General features: G+C 42.9%; 1 protein-coding gene across 1 annotated transcript in view; it reads left to right on the top strand.

The window, feature by feature from the left end:
* The window catches only part of LOC138288178 (uncharacterized), a 77305-nt gene that overhangs the window by 10742 nt on the left and 43891 nt on the right, over positions 1–22672 (top strand). Inside the window, exons 3-4 of the mRNA XM_069229502.1 lie at positions 20845–20883; positions 21987–22031. Of these exons, the coding sequence (XP_069085603.1) occupies positions 20845–20883; positions 21987–22031 (84 nt within the window). The remainder of the gene's footprint in view (positions 1–20844; positions 20884–21986; positions 22032–22672) is intronic.

The raw sequence follows: 22672 nt of genomic DNA on the forward strand, positions 1-22672 counted from the left end.
TTTGGGACCTGACATTTTGGCACTGTAACTGTGGTGTAAAAACTCTCAGTAGTAAAGTGCAGTTGCATAAAAAGCCAGTATTAGCTGATGGTATTACACTTTACTAAGGGACATGTTGCAGCTTTGTATTTTGCTGTTATGTTGAAAGTCTTGTGTCATATTTTCACCACTATCCTATGTGCATGGTGGGGGTGCTCTTTTCACAGGCCACTATTGTAATGCCTTACAATGAATGTTTGAAAGCTGGGGTGTTTGGCAGTTGTCCTGATATCAATACTGATTTGAAAGTGCAGGAGGCGAGTGTATCCAAGAATGTAATAGATTCAATGTATGTGGCTAAATGTCTTGTATATATTGGCAAATATTTTTATGAGCAGTCATTTAACTTATCTGGGAAACAGTTAAACACTGCCAAAAGGTCAAATATGTTTCAATCAATAGTTTATTCGGTCCAGATTTGGACCATTTGAGAAGTTAAAAGTAATCATACATACAAAAAGGTAGAAGCCATAAACCGTTGCATACTAAAAAAAAAATATATATAAAAAGGACATTGGCAATTAATACAGGAAAGAAGTTCATAAAATTACATAAAAGGTTTCATAAATAGTTAAGACAAGACTCTCAAAATAGTCTCTGGATCTTACCCTATGCAAGACGCTGAATGCTAAAATGATACTGATCAGTTGTTAAGAGCATAAAAACCATTTAAAAATGGGTTTATACAATAAGAATAAGACATAAAAACTACATACGATAGCTCCTGTTAGCAAAAGTTAAAAATCAACCAGTGGAAAATGATGCCCTAAGTTAATCAGTTCTATTGAATAAGTTGATCAAATAAATTGCATCTTACCATTTGTAAAATTGTATATGCTGAGGAGCTATAGGTCACTTCTGTTGGGGTAACCCATTAGACAGCATGCTCGGGGATACAGTCTTTTGAACTCGATAGGTCGCACTAATAGTTTTATTTAAAATCCCAGACTTAATATAACAGGGTGCTAGTTCGCTAACTTCTAGACTGTACTTCAACCGGTGGATTAAGATCTGTAGTGATCCTACTGCGGATTTTCCATGCTGCTGCCAAATATTTAGAAACAGAACTCACTATCAGCATGGAAGTATCATATTTACATATTCTATATGCACTGTTACGGTTTTGTATTGACAGTGTTTTGCACAGAGGGGTAATCCACTTCCCTCGGGGGCATTTGTACAAAGGACAGAAAAATAGAACATGCTCAGAAGTTTCCTTGCATAGATGACAGTTTGTGCATTTGTCAGATAAGGAACTATTGGTCGACCAGCAGGCCGTGAAGCTGTTGACTGCCAATGTTCCATATCTAACCTTAAGTAATAAAGAGCGAGCACGGGCTGGTATAGGGAGATCCAGGAAGCTTTCAGGCAGAGGTTTGTGCTTAACCAGCAGGAACTCTGCTGTCAGCCGACCTAACCCATTTGAGCCGAGAGATTCCTCATGGATCTTTTCCCAATAACGGTCTTTGATCAGGCGTTTAGCGTTACCAGGAATCATCTCGGGATTTTCCCAATAATGGGATAAATTCAGTTTAACCCAGGCCGCTTTCATCTCCCTTAGCCATCGTACTTTTTCCCATCCATAGCAAGGTGGCAATAATTCTTTAACTGCTGACCTGAAAGGTTCGAGTTCATCCGTTTTCCATAGTCTGACCCAGTACAGAAGTGGTCTTAAGTGTGCTGTGTCTTTAATACTATTTAGACCCAGGTCCAGTCTTAGGGGGAGCATCGGCGTACCCTTCCCTAGTCTGGATATGTGTCTAAGGAAATTATTTTCTTTGACTTGAAGAGTGTCCATTTGTCTGTGAGATCCCCAAAGTTCCGCTCCATATAGGGCCGCGGCGCGGATTTGGACTTTGTATATTTCAGAGATGAGGGTCAGAGGGGGACTTGTTGCAGTGCTAGCTTTGCGTCCTATCACTCCACATCTTTGGCTGATTGTTAGTGCCCCTTTCCTTATAGCTGCATCCCAGCTGCCCTTATCGGATAGTCTGATGCCCAAATAGTCGTATTCAATTACCCTCTCCAGAGGAATTGAATCTATCTTTATATTTGCTCTAAGCTTCTTGTTCGGGGGGGACTATATATCATGAGTTTAGTTTTCTTGAGATTTATGTCTAACCCGTAATCTCTGCAGAATACACCGAACTGGTTAACCAGATTCTGGATTCCCATGGATGATTTGGACAGGAGGATAGTGTCATCTGCATAAAGTAAGCATGGAACTTTGGTCCCGGCCAGCTTTGGGGAATCATTAGTGCAATTTGCTAAATACTTAATACAATTATTTATGTATAGAAGGAAAAGAGTTGGGGCCAGAACACACCCCTGTCTGACTCCCCTCTCAATAGCGACTGATTCTGTTAGATAACCATTCTTGCCGCTCCTGATTTGAGCATAAGTATTCTCATGTAGTCGGGTGATAAGTTTCAAAAGGCCGTGTGGGACACTCATATTGGCTAGTGTCAGCCATAGCTGGTTTCTTGGGACCAAGTCAAACGCAGCTCTAAGATCAATAAAAACTACAAAAAGATTGCCACCTCCTACTTCCACAGTCTTCCATTTTATTGTTAGGAATCTTAGCACATGATCTATGGTACTAACTGCTGGCCTAAACCCTGCTTGCAAATCAGAAATAGCATTGGTTTCCAGAATCCATTCTTCTAGGCGGGACAAAATTTGCTTTGCAAAAAGTTTTTGGAAGTTGTCGATTAAGGAGATTGGGCGGTAGTTAACAGGGTTGGAGGGGTTACCTTTCTTAAAGATGGGAACTATCTCTGCTCCCATCCAGGAGCTCGGGACAGGTGCTCCTGCAGTTACCGCATTGGAAATAAGGTTCAGATATGGGTCCCATATATCTGGGTTTGTCTTGTATAAATCACCAGGTATTTTATCGAGGCCGGGGGCCTTCCCCCATTTCAATGAAGCAATCGCAGCTTTAGTTTCTGCCAACGTAAATTCAATTTTGGGGGTCTCAGTAATCATGATATGGGGAAATTCCCTGGAAGTAACACCAGTGATCCCAGAATATAGTCTGGAAAAATGATCTGTCCACTCTGCAGGGAGTATTGAGGCACCAGGCGAACGATTAGGTTCTTTGCTGGCATCAGCCACCAATTTCCAAAATTTCGAGGTGCCATGTGTTTTAGCAGACTCCAGGAGGGAAACCCATCTAGATTCATCTCATGTCCTGCGGGCTCTGCCTTGTTCCTGTTTATAATCTTTCCTGGCTTCCCTTATATGATCTGACTGGCCTCCTCTTAAAGCTCTTAGCAGTTTGTGCTGTGCTTCCCTGCATGCGGCGTTGAACCACCTTGTGTTGCACTTCTCTTTAACTTCTTTTGCAGACTCTTTGGTAAAAAGATTTTTTAGAGAATTAAAAAATCGTGTGTGGGCTGCTATAAGCCCACCACTATCTTCTAAAGGCTGAGATATACAATCCATGTGATCAGCCAACTGCCTGTACGCAGATGCCAGGGTGGCTGTATCGGCGTTCAGGGATTCCCATCTAACATTTCGTCTATTATTGGTCAGTGCGAGCTGTTGTTCGTGGGTCTTGGAACAGGAAACTTCAAGTACGGGTAATAGGTTCCTAAGAGATAAAATCAATGGTTCGTGGTCACTTTCCTCATGTTCTACAATGTTCATGTCAGCCATATAGCCCCACAGGCGGACATCAAGCAAAATATAATCTATCTGGCTCTTCTGTGCCCCGCGCCTGAATGTGTGGTGAAGATTAGGGTCCGAGCGGGAACGACCATTGCAAGCCCGCAGGCCATGTGCCAATGTGATGTCCACAACCTGGTGTGTTAATCTATTTATTTTTGGTCTTTTGCTTGATACCAATTGAGGGATACCCCAGTAAGCATCTTCATCTTTGTATAATTCCTGGGCCAGCGAGTAGGGTTCAAAAGTAGCATTGAAATCTCCAGCAATAAGAATAAAGTGGGAAGGTGATTTACAAGAAAGAAAGCTGTCCAAAATAGTCAGTGTGTCGGACTCGTATTTGCTACCCAGGCTCCTATTATAAATATTGATTATTAAGAGTGGTTTCTCGCTAAGGGATGGTATTGATAAGCCCATTAAATCAGGGCAGCCCAAGTCAATTGTTTCAATCCGACATTTAAAGGAACAGCTGAGCCATATAAGCAGGCCACCTGAGGGTCTCCCTGAATTCACCTTAGTTGCTGGGACCCAATAACTTTTATAACCAATTCTGTATTTGGGCTCCAATGCCCATGTTTCTTGGAAAAGACATATTTTGTGTTCTTCTATGAATTTGCCCCATTCGGGGTTGTTCATTTTATTCTCCAACCCTGCAATATTCCAACTAAGGATGGTATCTAGGCCATCTATTTTGTCATGGGGCGCTTCGGCCACAGAGTTCTCTCTTGCCAATGGGGTACCGTGGGGAAGTTTTATACCCTTTTCAATCGTATCTATACCAGTCATGTTTGGGTTTCCCACTACTGTATTGCCCAAAATATTTCTTGTCCCGTCTAGATCGGGAGGTGGCGTGAGCAATTCGAGTGTCTGAAATGGTGGTGGATATCCAAGTTTGCTGAGATCTAATAAATCTGTGGCTGAATTGGTCTCAATCACCTTGCGCTTCTTATTTGCACCCCCAATACAGTTTTCAAAACACTTAGAAAGATCTGGCTGAGCAGGTACGGAAATTGGCGTAGGGTCTCTGGCGTCTACAGTAGGGGTTTGTTCGACCTCAGGGTTGCCTTGCCCTATTTCGTGAGTTTCATTATTTCCGACTATAGGGTACTTTTTATCCCAAATGTTTGAACCTTGAGGCTGAAGTGAGCTGTACTCAGTGCTGTTTTTTAGTCAATCATTTTCAGAGAGCGAGAGCGAAAAAGAGCTACATCTCAGCTGAGAGTCAGGCTGCATCTGTACCCTAGTGGGACCTCTGAGTGACATTGTTACCCCCTTAGTAGTTGGTACAGCTTTATGAGGGTAAAAAGCCTGGAGCCTACAAAGTGAGGTTGCTCCCCCTAGAGGGTTGGAATGACACACATTCAAGGAGATCTGTTGGACAAGGGAAGGCGCATTGAAGTTAATAACAATACAGTCCCCTGTACCGGGGTTTTTGAGTGGACCCACCCAACCCACCCGCCTCACCATTAATATTGAGGGTATCATATAGAAAGCAAATCTAGCATATTTATGTAGCCAGTGGATGGTCTTATTTTTCAGTTCTGTAAATGATTCGGGGATATTAGGCTTAAGCTTAGGAACATTTGTGATAACAAGCACATAAGGGCAAGCTTCCGGTGGTAGGTGTAAGGTTCTCATATTGGATCCTAGATCCCTATGCATCCGGTCTGCTGGAGGGTTGGTATAGTCCTTGTACAGTTTTGTGTCCATGTTTATGGAAGAAGCACTTTCATCAGTCCGCCTTGGGAAGAGAGGGTCACTCTTTGAGTGCCATGTTTTAGGGGAGTTGGCCAGTCTAGCAGTAGAAGTCTTCACTGGTTGATGCGAAGAATCAGGGCAAAGTGATTGAGGGTTGTGAACCGTGCTTGGTGGTAGAAGAGGGCTGCTGGCACTGTTGGCTGGAGGGCATGGGGGAAGATGTTGTTGCGAATATTGTAAATCCGATGAGGTAGAGGTGTTTGGCTGATTGAGTTTGATGAGAACGTCGAGTTTCTCCTCAATAGCTGATAGGCGAGTTGTTATAGGGTGTAATTTTTTGGAAAGCTCGTCTTTTATAAAATCTATTATAAAAGCTATGTCCAGGCTGCCGTTATTTGTAGCTTGGGCAGGTGTGCAGTCCTTGGTCCGAGTAGGCACGGTATGATTGGGGGAGTTCAAAACACGGGCCCGTTTATTCTTTAGGTTCACCTCCCCACGTTTCCTTTTGCCCTTTGAGCTGTGCTTTGGGGAGGGTGCAGGCCTATCTGGCATAGGCTGTGAAGTTTCTGAAGAATATATGGCTTTGTCCAGGGGCTCTGCGAAGGGCATTCGGGTAGTTTGGGTAATTGGAGGTGGGGTTGCCGGTGTAGGCTGAAAAACTGGTGGATAAAAAGGTTGTGGTGGGGTTTTCGATGGAGCATCCGTTGGTGGGGGAGCAGTCAATCGGCGCTCCACCAATTCAATTTCTTTTTCCAATGCCCCTACCGCTTTTTGGAGGAAGCCATCTAGAGTCTTGTTGTTACCGGCTTTTTCCAAAGGCATCCCCCCCTTCCGTCTGCCCATCTTGTTTTGGTAAGACACTTAGGTCCAGCCCCAGAGTTTGACAGTCTGTTTCCATGGGTGCTGTTCCTCTCATTTTCCCACCCTATTTTTGCTCTATTGGGGCTTTTATTAAGAAAAGCTGAGACGCCAGGAGGGCCTAAAGTACTGCTCACCTGTATTAGGAAGGTGTCGGGTAGGTAAGGTATGTTCGTCCGCTGGTCACCAACCTCGGGAGTCAGGATAAAAATGGTGTGGCCCAGCCCGGCCTCCTCTGGTTGCTGACGGGCGCAGGACGGGCCCGCCCTTGGCCCGGGCTTTGCCCGGGCGCCGCCCGCGCGCGTCCCGCGTTGCGGGACGCGAAGGTAGTTTAAAGGGCTCCTGCCCGTGAAACTCCTCCTCCCGGCAGGCACACAGCGCTTCCCGCGACGGCGGGAGTGCAAAGATAGTTAAAGGGCTCCTGCCCGTGAAACTCCTCCTCCCGGCATGCACACAGCGCTTCCCGCGACGGCGGGAGCGCGAAGATAGTTAAAGGGCTCCTGCCCGTGATACTCCTCCTCCCGGCATGCACACAGCGCTTCCCGCGACGGCGGGAGCGCGAAAATAGTTAAAGGGCTCCTGCCCGTGAAACTCCTCCTCCCGGCAGGCACACAGCGCTTCCCGCGACGGCGGGAGCGCGAAGATAGTTAAAGGGCTCCTGCCCGTGAAACTCCTCCTCCCGGCAGGCACACAGCGCTTCCCCTCGACGGCGGGAGCGCAAAGATAGTTAAAGGGCTCCTGCCCGTGAAACTCCTCCTCCCGGCAGACACACAGCGCTTCCCGCGACGGCGGGAGCGCAAAGGTAGTTTAAAGGGCTCCTGCCCGTGAAACTCCTCCTCCCGGCAGGCACACAGCGATTCCCGCGACGGCGGGAGCGCAAAGATAGTTAAAGGGCTCCTGCCCGTGAAACTCCTCCTCCCGGCAGGCACACAGCGATTCCCGCGACGGCGGGAGCGCAAAGATAGTTAAAGGGCTCCTGCCCGTGAAACTCCTCCTCCCGGCAGGCACACAGCGCTTCCCGCGACGGCGGGAGCGCAAAGATAGTTAAAGGGCTCCTGCCCGTGAAACTCCTCCTCCCGGCAGGCACACAGCGCTTCCCGCGATGGTGGGAGCGCGAAGGTAGTTTAAAGGGCTCCTGCCCGTAAAACTCCTCCTCCCGGCAGGCACACAGCGCTTCCCAAATATGTTTAATATTCTCGGTTTCTCTACAGTATATAAAATGAGTAGATGAACCTAAAACATGCTTCTGAACCCTGCACCTTTAATCCAAGCACACACAACTGGAGAAAACAAAAGGAAGAATAAACAGTATTTAATTTTAGTGACATCCCTGAAAAACAATACTAAACCAGAACTATCTTAGACTAGTCTTTCTTGCTGCTATCATGTATAACAAACTTACTTTGTGTTGGTCCCTGTAAGAAGAAATAAAAATGACTCCTTCTTTCTCACTGTTCTTTGATTGAATGGTATTTTAGTTTGTGGTTGTGCAGGTGCTTATCAGTGTTCATATGTTTACACTGATCTAGGTATTCAAAAAGATTTATTCCAAAATTATGCCTATATTATGCATAACTTTAACTGGGCTTAGTTTGGGGCTCATGGATATGGCTGTTCAAATGCATTTTATTATGGAGAGAAGTGAATGGTGGGGTTTTATCAGTTACTATAGGCTTAAACCTACAACAGGATAGCCTAGATGTAATACAGATAGAATTCCTTTATGTAAAGTGACTCAAATAATCAAATGGGCTTTGTGATAATTCATGAAAATATTTTCTAGTAAATCTAAACAGATATTATCTTTCTGTGCACCAAAGTGTCTCTCAATTTATATCTGATTAGCTGTCTCAAAAAAATAAAGGAGGCATACATTCATGTGCACTTCTAAGGCCATTCAAAGATTAGTTTTGGGAAGGAAATGTTCCACAAAACTAGTTTCTGCTACTGCTAATGGTGTTCTGAAAAACGTGATTAGTTTCTCCTCATCTTGTAGGAAAGATTTCTCCCTGACAGCCACTTGGGATGATTGCATGTTCAAAGTATTCTGTCACTTTTTGTAAGTCGGGTCTTTGACATAGTTTCAGCTGTGTCATCAGATTCTTGTTTTTCCCTAAACAAAATCATACATAATAAACTTACATAGGCAGCATTTGTTCGGAAAGCTTCTTCCATTCGTCTGTTAAATTGCCATTCACATTTTGCTTCCACCCACCACAGCATAATCCATGGGCAATGGGTTACCCCACTTTACTGATTGGCTCCTTTCTCGTTCAATGACAGTACAACGCCTCTGAACATTGTTCACATCCAACTAAAATAGTCTCTTTCTCTTAAGTTGCAAAACGAGTTCAAAGTGTGATTTTCTTCATCAATTATTGCTTATAATAAATTTAAATATAAGCTATTTATTTTGCCTGCGCTCTAATGTTATTAACTGTTTAAGCGACACTGTAACTTTGGAGCTACCTTCTTCACAAATAATAATCATAATAATAACATCCATGGCACAACTGAAAGTCTTGTTTAAAAAGTATGTCACTAGTAAATAATCAGCCTCATCATTGAATGTTTTTTCAATGTACATTTTTATTGGAATGGATAAGGTAGCCACCTTTAGATAACAACATATTTTCCTTTAACCTTTTTTGTGTGGCTTTTGCTGGCAATTTAACAATTACAATAATCCCTGCACATGCTTGCCAAGGAAAGTCCTGTTGCCTTTGTTCATGAATGTTCTTAACATACAGTAAACATGGAAACAATCACACTTCCATTATCTGCTGAAGGCGTTCATCTTCCTTGCATTGCCGGTTAAAGCTCAACAAGCTGAAAGCTGTTTTATTTATTAGGCCTGTGATCCCCCTCACATATTTTTCTGTTTATCTGCTTCATGAGAAGTGACCAAAATGTGAGACATTTACTAAAGGTTAATTAATATGTCGCTAAATATGTTTTCATTGCCTTTATCAAAAATACCGTTAAGCTTTCTAATTTTTACCGAGGGCTCAGTGCCAAACACATAGAGTTCCTTCAAAGGAGTCCCCCCACCTAAACAACTTGCTGATCATTACAACAATCCTAACTCAAGCTGCATAAAAGTAGACTTGCTTTTGTGTGAAGTCGCGGTGATAATTTTTGTATACTTGACAATTACCACTTGCTTATAAGTATTACGTTTTTTTCAAAATACTTAATACAAAATAGGTTTTCTAAAATTACGTTCAGAAATATTTTTTTTAGCCACAGATCAATAAATAACACCATGTACATATTTTAATCCACACAAGGCATTGTCAGACATGTCAATAATGCTCAATGTGGAAAACAGATATTCAGAGGGCTATCCACAAAAAGTAACTTACACTTGTGAGTAATGTACATGTGTAGTTTACTCTTATACTTTTAAGTAACTTTACTAACTTGGAATACTCACAAAATCCTAATGTAAAGTTACTCAAAAGTGAGACATCCGTATCTGCAGCCCCACTGAAAAAGGGTGTGGAGCTAAATTTAGGAGTGTAAGTTACTGTTGCCAAAAGAAACAGTAATACGTCCAGCATCACAGATGGGAAACCTCTGATACTGCAACTCCCTCCCCTAGAAAACAATGGTAATAGGGGCATAAAATGAAACCCCCTCGGGGGCACTAGAGTGCCACCTGCCACAATGTCCTCACCCTACGGAGGCTCTTGCCGTTGAAAGGGAACATCCAACAGAACCCATCTATCATTGCCCTACCTGAGCTGAAAGATAATATCTTCCCCCTATTATCTCTTGCTACCTGCTGGTGAGTGAAAGAAGTAGAAGGAAGTGGTGAGAATTGCTGTAAACACCATTTCTCGACCTCGACAACTTGTTGTCCAAAATGGCAGCCTTGCTTGTACCTCAGTGGCTGATGGTCGTCTGATAACAATATAGTTGAAGAAGGTGATGCATTTGCCTTGGAGTCACGGGGACCACGACTGACATACAGAGGAGTTTGTGGCCGAAGTGATGGTCAACGGCTGACTGTAGGTGAGTAGAGTTGTAAGAGTGTGCCGCCCTCACAGATACTTTTAGGGGCCAGCAGGGTCCTGTGATCAATGTGCCCTTGGTATGAAGGTGAGGTGGGTCAGGACCATCAGAGAGAGGCTGCCACCATCAAAGCTATGAGTAGCTGGAGTAGCAGGCAACACTTGTCTGGTGATGGGGCAGTGCAGAGTTCTTCTCCATGTATGGCTGCCCTGGGCCAGGGTAGTGGGACATCTGCATTGTGGTTGGAGTGGAAAGTGAAGCAGAGGAGATCGGCTCTGTTGGCTGTTCATGTAGAGAGGAAGGCCTATGAAATATTGTGAGCTTTGATGCCTGGAAGCACATACCTAGCCTAAAATAATAGAGGGGACTCATAGTCCCTTATGAACAAAATATGTGCAAGTTAAAAATGCTGACAAGAATAGTGTATGACACTGGGGTGCACCCAGACTAACGAGACACTATTGCTTATTATCTTCTGGGCCACAGCTGCGATCCAGTAATTTGTCCCTTCTCTGGCCTGGTCTGCTCATGTCCCCTTCTCATTATTGATCGTAAGGGTCAAGACAGGACCTATTGTGCTGGACTGTGCAATAAAAAACATATTAACAGTTTTGAATATATCTCTCAATATAACTAATTCTACCATACTACCTAATGAAATAGTACAGGACATATGCCCAGAAACCACAGTTACTATATATATATGCTGAAGGTTGAGTCATAGGCTGATATGTTCCCTTGCTGGTGAATAATAATGTCAGTGGTGCGCTGGTGGTCCCCCCTCTCCTGTGGCATGCTACGATAGATGCCACCTGGATATGCGTCAACTTGATGGCTGGCCTGGAACACTCATGATTGGCAATGTGAATGGCAAGCAACCTAAGATACAAGTGGAATTCTTACGTTCAAGCATTATTGGTTGTGTTGGAGATGCTGATACAGCCCCTCCTCTGGGTTATGAACAGGAGACGCATGATAATAGCATGAAGTCTTGCTGAGAGCCATGCAAGTAAATCTTGTTGCAGTCAGCACAATGATTAATACATTCATTCGCATAATGGACTCTATATCAAGCAAAATGGAAAAACTTGACAGTAGCCTGGGATCTGTGGATCTAGGGGTATCTAACGCTGAAGATAATGACAATACTGAGGGCACAACTTTACTAAACGTAGATAAAGTCCTCAACGTTATTGCTGTCAAGAATTAAAATATGCACATGAGATCCTGATGGAATAATATCCATATCTTATGCATTCCAGAGTCTTCTAAACCTCACAGCTGGCATCAGATTTCCTTCGAACACTTCCAGATGCTATTCCTTACTGCCATGATCAAGATAACTATTCTTTGGGACATAGAGAAACCAACTATTTGGACCTCACATTCTATTTTTTATTCCATATACAAGAAGGTAGCCTGTATAGCTGCTTCAAATCTGGCATATCAACATGTTATCATACTGTGCTCCCACTTGTGGGCGCTTATAACCTATGCTTGCCTAACCTGTATTATACAGTTCAGTCATGCCCTTAATATTGTTCAGGGGGGCTTTCACTGCATAAGCGCCTAACATAGTGGCGAGTCTCAAATAGTTCTGCTCTGAATCTGCCTCCATACTAAACAGGAGGGAAAGGAACTGGCTCTCATGCAACACCTCGGGTTATATCATGAATAGAACTTTTGTCACTATTAACTTGCACCCCAAGCATTATTGATGAGCTGTGTTGTATGTTTATAGAGGTCGAGATATAGGTCCTGGCCAGTTTGGGCCTTCAGTGTGGCTGAGGCACGGGAGGACATTCTTGGGAACTGTTTGATTACTGTTTTGCAAAGCCAAGTGGTTGTGCTCCCTTACCACAGGTTGTTCTATGAAAAACTGAAAACAGACATAATAGAGCACTTTTAACTTAATCTGGGCTCAGGGTAGCATGTGGGTATGGGCTGGGAGTCTATTAAGATGGTGATCAGGGGTAGATGCATGGCCAAGCAGAGTGGTGTATTAAAATCTTTAAGAACAGATATAATACATATGGAAAGTGTGATCAGAGAACTTGAACTGTCACCTAGCACTCAATCCTCTACCTTAGATTGAATAAGAAATAAGATATCTGAATACCAGGGTGTGGCTGACAGAAAGCATCTGTACCATGGTAAGTATGCGTGGGCCCATGCAAATGGAGAGTAATGGCACCATGGTAAATTATGACCTAACTTGAAAAAACAGACCTGGTTTATTGTTTGCAGCTTAGACTTCTTGCTGCTGCTTTTGCTGTGTTCTTGCCTCCTTCTTTTATTTAATGTGTGTTATGCTCCTGTGTTGATGGTGTAGCATTTTGAAGCCAGTTATTGGGGCAGCTATGCACTTTATAAATCCTTTTAACATAACATAAAACACCCTTGGGTTGCCAACAGCAATACAGAAATGAATGACCCTTTGGGTACACCATATCACATTATGACTCAGACCCTAGAGATTTTCTCCACATACTTTACTAAGCTATACTCCTTGTGGGGTCACAGTTGAGAACACACTTTTGCTTACCTATAAAAAACAGCTTAAAACTGTCTGGGTGATGCTCATTGGCAGTTCCTTGTCCAGCAGTTCACACTTGATGAAATAAAACTGCTGTAAGTGGTCTCCTGTCAGTAAAGTCCCAGGTTCTATGTACTGCCTGCTGAATTTTATAAAAGGTTTTAGACATTCTGACATCTCATCTTCTGGCTATTTTTTAAGAAGCTAGAGAGCAACATGTCTCTTCCAATTCTCTGTGAAGTCATCCTGATGGCCCTACTAAAACCAGGGAAAACCTGTGAATAATTGTCATCCACTTTCACTTTTCAAATCAAATCAAATCAAATCAAATTTATAAAGCTCTTGGCTACTCCAGAGGTGTTTCCCAGTGTTAACAGATCAAGAGAACTCAGCTGGCAGATCATTCCAGAGTTTTGGGCGCAGGTAAGCAAAAGATCGACTTCCTTGCCTTACCCTTTTGATTCTGGGAAGGATGGCCAGGTTGGATTTTACCAGGTCAAAGTTCCCACTTGGGAATATGAGTGTATAAGAGAGCATGCATACAGTGGGCCAGCCTGGTGCACGGGTCTGTGGACTTAACACAGTGCCTTGTACTTGATACATTGTGATATAGGGCAGCTGCATTCTGGTCTGCAGCCGCTTTAGCCAAGAATAGCACATTGCCATAATCCAGTCTCAAAATTGTTAAAGTCTAAACCACAGACTTTTGTGTATCCAAAGTGCAAATACTACTGGATCATTGTCAAACATCTACCAAACCAAAACAGCACACAGCTACCCAAGTAATTTGTTGATCCATGGTCAATTGGTTGCAGGAGCCTAAGGGCCTGATTATGATTCTGGTGGTCAGAACAGCTGACTGACAGACTTGTGGTGAGAAGACCACCATGGAGCCCCACCAGACCCAGACCCATTACGAGTTTTCCACTGGGCTGACTGGCGGAAGCCCAATTTAAAATGTGCGGTGGCATTGGTCTCATCTCCACATGGAGCCAAGGCCAATGGCATCGCACTGGGGGCTGTCCAGCACCCTCGGAATTGCCACTGTCTGCTAATCAGACAGTGCGCATTCTGACGGTGCTGGGCAGGGGGCCCCTGCGCTGCTCATGCCATGGGCATGGACAGTGCAAGGGCACCCTGTGAAACCAACATGAAAAGGCTGGCGGAGAACAAGGGTGTAATCAGCACAGCGGCGCTGAGTTCAGAGCTGCCATGGCTGATTACAACCAAGACCGCCGTCAGCCCGTTGGGATCTAAGATTGTAGTGGCGACGGCTGTCTTTTGGTGGGTGCGCCTTCCAAATTTTTAATGTGATGGTCGGACCACCACAGCTGCGGTGGTCTGACTGTCACCACGAGTCTGGCTGTCCTGAACCACCAGACCTGATCGACTGTCTGGAAGCCCAGCTCATCTCACCAACAGTGAGACCCCACAGCTGGGGTTGATTGCTTAGGATGAGCACGTCCGTTTTACTGCCATTTAATTTCAGGCAGTTATGACACATCCAGCATGCCACTTCTTTAAGGCAGGGAGCCATATTTGAAGAGGTACTATTTGCCGTTGTGGAGAGTGGGATTATAATTTGTCTGTCATCCTCGCAAGAATAGAGAGATAGGGGGAACTTTTCCACTATGTTTGCCAATGGTCGCAAGCATATATTGAAAAAGTAGTTCAAGGAGGAGCCTTGAGGACCTCCATGGGGCAGGTTGAAAACTGTATATTTTAAAGGTTTGGCAGTAAACAGAAATGTGCTACCTCCAGAGCACCCAATGAGAAACAGTGTCAAAGGCAGCACTTAAATCCAATAGGATCCAAGACACAGGTCATCCTTTATCCAATTCCTGTCTGTGAGTTTCTGTAATGCCTAGCAGTGCAGATTCAGTGCTGTGTTTTGCGTGAAAACCAGATTGAGGGAATGTAGTACCTTATTTTGTTCTAGGAATGAAGGAAGCTGGCCGTGCTTCTCCAGGATATTGGTATAAATTGGTAGGAGAGAAATAGTTTGGTAATTCGCCCAGTCAGGTGTCTCCTTTTATTAGTGGTAGAAGTATTATAGCATGCTTTCATACAGCATGCTTTCATACCCCAGGAACCACGCCATAATTCGAAGAAAAGTTCAGCAGATCAATAAGGATCAGGGAGAGCATGTTGCATATGTTATCGAACTTGTCTGGTGGTCATTGTTCAGAAGGCAAGCCTGATTTAATGGCTTTATAGCTCAACACGTATTAGGTTTGAGGAGTTGAAAAGAAGTCAGTGTCTCCATTGGACTCTTGTAAATGGAGCTGACATAGGGCCAGATTACGAGATTATGATTACGTGCCTTGTGCTGGCTGTTTAACCGCTGCGGCTGTTACCTTCCGACTGCCACATTATGAGGTTGGCGGGCAGACCCTCCAACCTACCACCATCCCTGCCAGGATCTCAGATCCTGACAGGCTGACAGAGGTCTTGGTTGTAATCAGTCAAGGCGGCGCTGAGTTCAGCGCTGCCCTCCTGATTACAACCTCATTATCCACCATGAAAATGCTGGTGGAGAACAAGTGCAGGGGTCCCCCTGTCCAGCACCCTTGAAATGCACACTGTCTGCTCTGCAGATAGTGTGCATTTCAAGGGTGCTGGTGCACCCTGCGTACGGCAGCATTGGCACCAGCTCTATGTTGAGCCTGCAGCAATGCTGCTGCACCTTTCCCACTGGGCTGATGGATGGGAACCTTGGTTCCCTCCTGTCAGCCCAGTGAGAAAATCATGATAGGGCCGGTGGGGAGACCACCACCTTGATGGCGGCCTCCTCACCATGGGTCTGGGGGTCTTCAAAGCCGACCACCAAACTTGTAAAAGGCCCATAGTGTGATGCAGCTAAATTATCAAAGGTAGAGTGGATGTTAGATACCTTATTGAAGAACAATACTGCTTACGTGACTGGTCCAGTAGAGATTTAACTGCCTCAAATACTTCTTTGAGGGAGTTACTAACTGTCTCAATTCTGGTTGAGTAATAGGTTACCTGAGCAGATCTGAATGCCCTTTGATAAATTCTGGTGGTTTCTTTGAATCTTTGCTTATCATTTAACACAGTGGTTCCCACACTGTGGTCCGGGGACCTCTGGGGGTCTGCAAAGTCTCCTCAGGGGGTCCGTGACTGCTTAGAAAATTAAATAATGTTCACAGATTAGGTCCCCAGCTTTCAGTAATAACTCAGTGGGGGGTCCCTGGATTCTAATAATGATTTACTGTGGGTCCCTGGGTTCCAGTAATGATAAAGTGGGGGTTCACAAAAGTCAAAAGGTTGGAAACCACTGATTTAACAGATAGTGCTTCCACCATATGCACTACAATCATTAACAGTCACTCTTTTGGATAAGGATCACCTCAGTAAATTACCATACCAAGTTGCGATACCAAGATTGTGGCAAAGCGTATCACTAACTGTAGCCCTCTTTCTCCCTGATTTGATGCTCCCAGACAAATCAGGATTGATCCCAGGAAGGTCAATGGCACACAATTTATGTAACTTATAGAGCTCAGCATGGATGCCATAGTTGTTTTTCTGGATGCCTCAAAGGCATTTGATTCCTTTGAATGGGAATGCTTGTCTACAATACTGGTTAGACTCTGTATGGGCCTGATTACAACTTTGGAGGAGGTTTTAATCCATCCCAAATGTGACGGATATACCACCAGCCATATTACTAGTTCCAAAGGATATAATGGACTCGTAATACGGCTCATGGTATATCCGTCACTTTACAGTCACTTTTGGGACGGATTAACACCTCCTCCAAAGTTGTAATCAGGCCCCATGTCTGCTGGATTTATGGAGTGACTCATGTTATTGTAGAATTCCCACACAACGCCACACAACCCACATTCAGATAAACAATTGTGCCCCACAGGTTATAGACCTCTCACTGGTAACCTGGCAGGAGCACCCTCTATCGCCTATCCTTTACAATAGCCTTCAGACACTTATCAGCAAACCTTCACCAGCACCACTATAGCAATGTCCGTTAGAGTTACCAGCTCTCATCATCTTATTTCTCTCCATGCCAATGACATGACCTTATATCTCAGAAACCCGGGAATTTCTCCACCCAATAACAGAGAATTCCTAAGATTTGAAGTCCTATGAAGAATTACTATTACTAGTAGTAAATCTTAAATCTTCCCCCTAACTGTCAACACAATTAGATTTACACCAGATTTCCAGCCGATTTGGTGGCAGGACTCATATAAATGTTTAGGGATTTGGATTAACTAGGGCATCAATCTAGAAAGTAGAGAAAAATAGGGTGTTACTCTGGCTAAATTATCAAAACAGATAACTTGCATATTTCCTCTCCTTCTGTCTTCTACCAGAGCAGATTGGTCTTATAAAAATGGTTGGCCTTCTAAAATTACTTTGGGCCTCATAACGAGTGTAGCAGTCTTAGGATCGCACTCTAGGCAGTCCACCTGCCACCTTACAACCCTGGTGGGTGGACCCACCAGGGGACCGCCATCCCAGCCAGGAACATCATTTCCAACTGGCTCACAGTGGTCTCAGTTGTTCTCAGCCACGGCGGTGCTGAACTCAGCACCGCCATGCTGATTACAACTCAGCTTTCCTCCAGCCTTTCTATGGCAGCCACCCATCATGGAAAGGCTGGCAGAAAGCCGGGGGCCAGAGGGGTGCCCCTGCACGGGCCATGCCTGTGACCAATATTGTAGCACTGTTCCCACCAATCAGACCAGTGGGAACATGTAATACAATGTTCCCACTGGTCAGCCTGGCAGGAACATTGTAATATGCTTGAGAGGAAGCCACCGGTAGGATGATGGCATTCTCCCCATGAGTTCGGCGGTTGCTTGTCCACGTGCCAAACTCATAAAGAGGTCTCTTGTTTTTTTGATTTTGTGAATATCATTATTACTCTCTAAATGTCCTCTCTCAGTACCTACATCTCATATGATCAGGTTGGCATGGGCTGGAAAGCAGCCCAGTGTTAAGTGACAAATGCTGATAGTACCTTTCCACTGTGGTGGATTCAAGGCACCAGATTTTGAGCTAAATTATTTGTGGCCACAGGTACACTTTGCCTATTATTTGTTTAACCCATCCCATTATTTACCACTCACTGCTGCTAATTCAGATAATGTAGCTCTCCTGCCACTCTATTCAATGATGGGGTCCTCACCTGTGCAGAGGAGAATGGCATAAATAAATGCCACTAATGTACTATCTGGGCATAGGATGGCCTGCAAGAATGGGTTGGTCCTGATTAGGGGTGGGTGAAACTTGCAGAATTTGATTCCACATAATTCAGCAGTTAGATAAAACTAAATTTAGATTTAGATTGCGCCTTCCACGCAATAAAATGAGCGAGAACAGCACCACGCAATGCACCTGAGGGTACAGCTGTTCTAATTGATTTTGCTGCCACAGGAGCAGATTTCCTACTCTAGTGGAAGCCTTCTGACCACAATCACGACTGGCTCTGCCCACCGGCATTGGATGTCCTCCTAGTAACTGGAAATCACACTAGGGGGTGCAATTGTCCGCACTTGCCAAATGACCATTCTGGAGCTTTGCACATGAAAAGCTTCTGCCAAGTTGCAATTGACAGAGTTTAGCCGGCACGCATTACAAGAGTAACACAGAGTCGCCAAAATCTGTCTATTTAGCTGCCAGAACAGAATATTCCGGCCACCGCTAGTCATGACATAATATACTTGCCTAAGCATCCCCTTTCTCAAACCCAAAGCTGCTTTCAACACAGGGGGCAAAAGCAATCACCCAATTGCATTTCCTTGGTCTCTTGGGGCAGCCTATACAAAAATGGCAAATTCAAAACACCTGCAGAAAAGCTTCCTGTGCTCATCCCTAGATATTTTTCTATATTATTATCTCTCTGGTGCCTGTGGGTCTGTGTTCCCCTCAGAGCCTGATCATTTCCTTATTTTAGAAAAACTCTTATCTGTAACCTCCAGAGAACAACTTACTGCCTTTCAATACTATTTGATGCAATATGAGGCACCATGTGGTCACCATCTGTTCCGAATTGACTGGGACAATGAGCTGGGAGAAGTGATTGCATTCCAACTGGATCCCAAGATAGCACTGCTTGGCTGGGTGGAGGTACGTCTACCGCTCATAAAAAAATTACTGGTTGGAATCCCTCATATTCTGTAATGCCCAACTTGAGCTATATGCACAACTCATGCTGCCCACATCCAAATCCAAAGATAAATGAACATTGTGAAATCATACCTGCTTGATGTCTCTGCATAGACACGCCTGCTTTATTGCTTTGGACAGGTCTGTAATGCCAGTATTCTGATTGCCAACATCTAGTTAAGCAGATGCCTCTGGCCCCATTTTTAAGAACTGATTCTGACGTACATCCTATCTGTACAGTCAGTAACACCCCAAAACACCCGGTCACTGTATGACTGGTCAATCTACTAGTCAGTTTATACTACAGTATGTATCAATTAAGACGATTCCTACTGTATATTACTTGATTATTTTGGATTTGACCATGACAAACAGTATTGCAGCTCCTGGAGTGCTTATTCTGATTGTGTTTAAATAAAACCAATAAAATATAAATGCATATAATTTAATGTTACGAAAAAGGGTACAAATAATACATATTTTTGTTAGTAGAAAATATTTTAACACCCATTTTTTAATAAAAAATTTATGTAACTTTTTTTTTATTAAAAACTATTTAAACTACTTTTACTTAATTCTGTGCATCACTTTTTGTAATTATTAATGCAATTTTTTTTTTTAAAATCAACTTTATGTAGGATTTTTTTAAAATCTAAACATCAGCAAACTATTTTTATTTGATATAATATAAGTCAATTAATAAAAGATTTAATTCAAGGTGAAGTTAATGGTGTAACATTTTTTATTTTCTTGGACATTTAAAATACTTATATAGAATTAATTTGGATTACAATCTGACATACAAAAATGTTCACTAATTTATTATACATTTTAAGGAACTTCTTAAAACATTTTCCCTATGCTTTATCACAGGTAGATCAGGACCCCATCTGGTTATGCATTAACAATTTTTAAAAGTGATGTACAGTATTAATTAAAAGTCGTATATATATAGTTTAATACAAATTAGTGGAAAAAAAGGTTGTTAAAATATTTTATAAATAAAAAAATAAATGAATTTTTTTAAACTTTACATTAAATGTAGCTATTGTAACATTTTCATTTTTTAAAATTTAAATGTAATCTAACATTATTTCCTATGAGGTTTTATTTTAAGTCCCCACCTCCATTGCTTCCTTGTGGAGGGTATTGCAGTACCAGGGGTTGGCCATATGTGGTGCTGGACTTCCTCAAGCTCTGAGCTGAAATAATTTACTATTGTGCTGAGTTCCATTTTGGTGGTGTTAACTTTAGGTGTGCTGAATAGCAATTGGCTTCCTCTTTTGTGGGTGGATGTATGTTCTTCCCTAAACCTCACTAAACCCCTCTCCACTCCTCCCTAAGCCCCTCCCATTTAGTAGTAAGTATGCCCCTTTTTCAAGCCACTCCGCCTGGCCCCTCCGACATTTACTACTAACTTACAAGAGCCAGGATCATCCCATAGAAAGATAGGAGGTGAAGATTTACACTCATAGGTTTGTGAATAACATTTGTGACGTTTGTTGTACTTTAATAGTATTACTGTGGTATTGTGAAATGTAGTTTGTAAATAGTCCCTCAAATGTATTTTAAATTACGGAAACACCATGAGCAAAAAATAGGTTTTAGTATATTTTGTGATCTCATCAGAGACAGGATAAGATGTTGAGCCTTTCTACTTGCTGAATTGCTGCCTTCCGATCAGCAGTACTGTGGGGTACTTTCCTATCACTAAATAAATGGGAAACCTAACATTGTTGTAGATGATTTCTTGTATGTTAAAATAGCTGCTAAACAAAACAAGAAAACTTAAAGGAATATCTTCCTTAGCCAACCTCTGCATAATAACTGTTTAATATTTTGCAGAAACCATTACATTATTTTATATTTTCCAGGTAATGAAGATGTGCAACTTCCTTCTAAAGGCCCTCTGGGTAAGCACTTTCTCAATATCTTGAGGTCATCATGCAGAAACTATCTCAGTAGAATCAAAAAGCAAATTCATTTTTTGCTATCAGTCTGAGCCATGACTTAATATGACGTTTTGCAACACTTCCAGCAGTCTGATGTAGAGGAGCATTGTTGAGCTTACTAGATGAGGAAGAAGCTAATGCCTTGCATGTAGGGCCTGAAACATGCTGGCTGGAAGGGTGATTGGAGAAGCATAGAAGGAAGAGGTAGACAGAACAGCATGGACTTCAAACATCATGTCAAGATGCAGGGGAAGAGCTCAAAGGTCAGGATTAAAAAATGACTAGTACATATGGGGAGGGAGAGAATGGTGGACAGGGAATAGGTACTGTGGAGATAGGGGAAGAAAGAGGGTAACAATGCTTACATAATAACCCAGCTGCAAGTCCTGGTCCTCTCTGTGCTAAAACATTCACTGTATATGTCTATGCTAAAGTACAGTACCAATCATCGGATAGATGAAATGACTAGAAGTAAATATAATTGCAGTGAGCAAGGAATATCATTTGTTTTATGAGATTTTAAAGTTATTGTAATATCTTTACACTTACTAATAAATGTTTGTCCATTTCTTCTGATGTCCATTTTAATGACATGACTTTCTATAGAAATGCATTTTGACAAATAGGGATGAGATATCCCTTCTTATGATTTAAAAAAGTTCAAAAACTGTACTGTCCCCTGTCTTGTTGTCATCACATATTATAATCTTATGTAATAATTTGTGTTCACACACTAGATACTTCTAAACTTGATGTGATTGGTTGTGGGCTGTGGTGATTTTTATCTTCAGCTCTATACTGTGCCAGCCGTTTAGTAAATTAATATTTAAATTTAACTACTTAAGAGCAGCCTTACTTGTTGTGTCCAGCTACGACACCCCTTAAGACAGCTAGGGCAAAGCAGTCTTGAGGAGTATCTAGTAAATAGAGCACAAAATATTGTTGGGTTTGGATTTCAATGAATTTCTGATAAGCCTGCATAAATATGTTTCTAGTCATTTAAAATTGATAAATACATCACAGTTTCCTTTGTGAATCTTAAACATGATTTTTGACTTTTCTAGATAAAGAAGAACCAAACCAACCTAAGTTACTTCTCTACCTATTGGGTAAGTACCAAGCCCCTCAACCCGCCCCTTCTTAGTACACATGACTAGCTAGATCCCACAACAATTCCTGCCTCACTGATAACCATAAAAGGGAATGTATTTACAAGCACGTGCCACCACATTCTAAATGATGATTTGAAAGAATCACTTCTCATGTAAGACAATGTAGGAGGAAAGATAAGGTTCAGTTTTCACATTCATTTAATAGGTAGGGCAGAGTTAAGGTATGGAAGCCTGGAGTGATCTGCCAGGTTTGGTTAATACCTTTGACTTTATAATAAACTAATTAATTTAATAAACTCTTAAATGAATAAACTCCTTTGTTGCTGTTGTTTGGATCTCAGAATCATGATCTGTCTCTCCCAGAAATGCTCCAGTTCGTAATCTCAAATCCCATGTTTGAGACATCCTGATTTAGTTGCAAATCCAAAGAATTCCAGATCCACTTCTACCCAATTAATCACCAGGCACTGTTACTACGCAGGCAGAAACTACTGACAATATGAGTAAGTGGCAAAACATAGGCCCTCATTCCAACCCTGGCGGTCTCTGACCGCCAGGGCGGAGGGCAGCGGAAGCACCGCCAACAGGCTGGCGGTGCTTCCAGGGCTATTCTGACCGCGGCGGTAAAGCCGCGGTCA

Source organism: Pleurodeles waltl, chromosome 4_1 (assembly GCF_031143425.1).
Source record: "Pleurodeles waltl isolate 20211129_DDA chromosome 4_1, aPleWal1.hap1.20221129, whole genome shotgun sequence".
In the NCBI taxonomy this organism is placed as follows: domain Eukaryota; kingdom Metazoa; phylum Chordata; class Amphibia; order Caudata; family Salamandridae; genus Pleurodeles; species Pleurodeles waltl.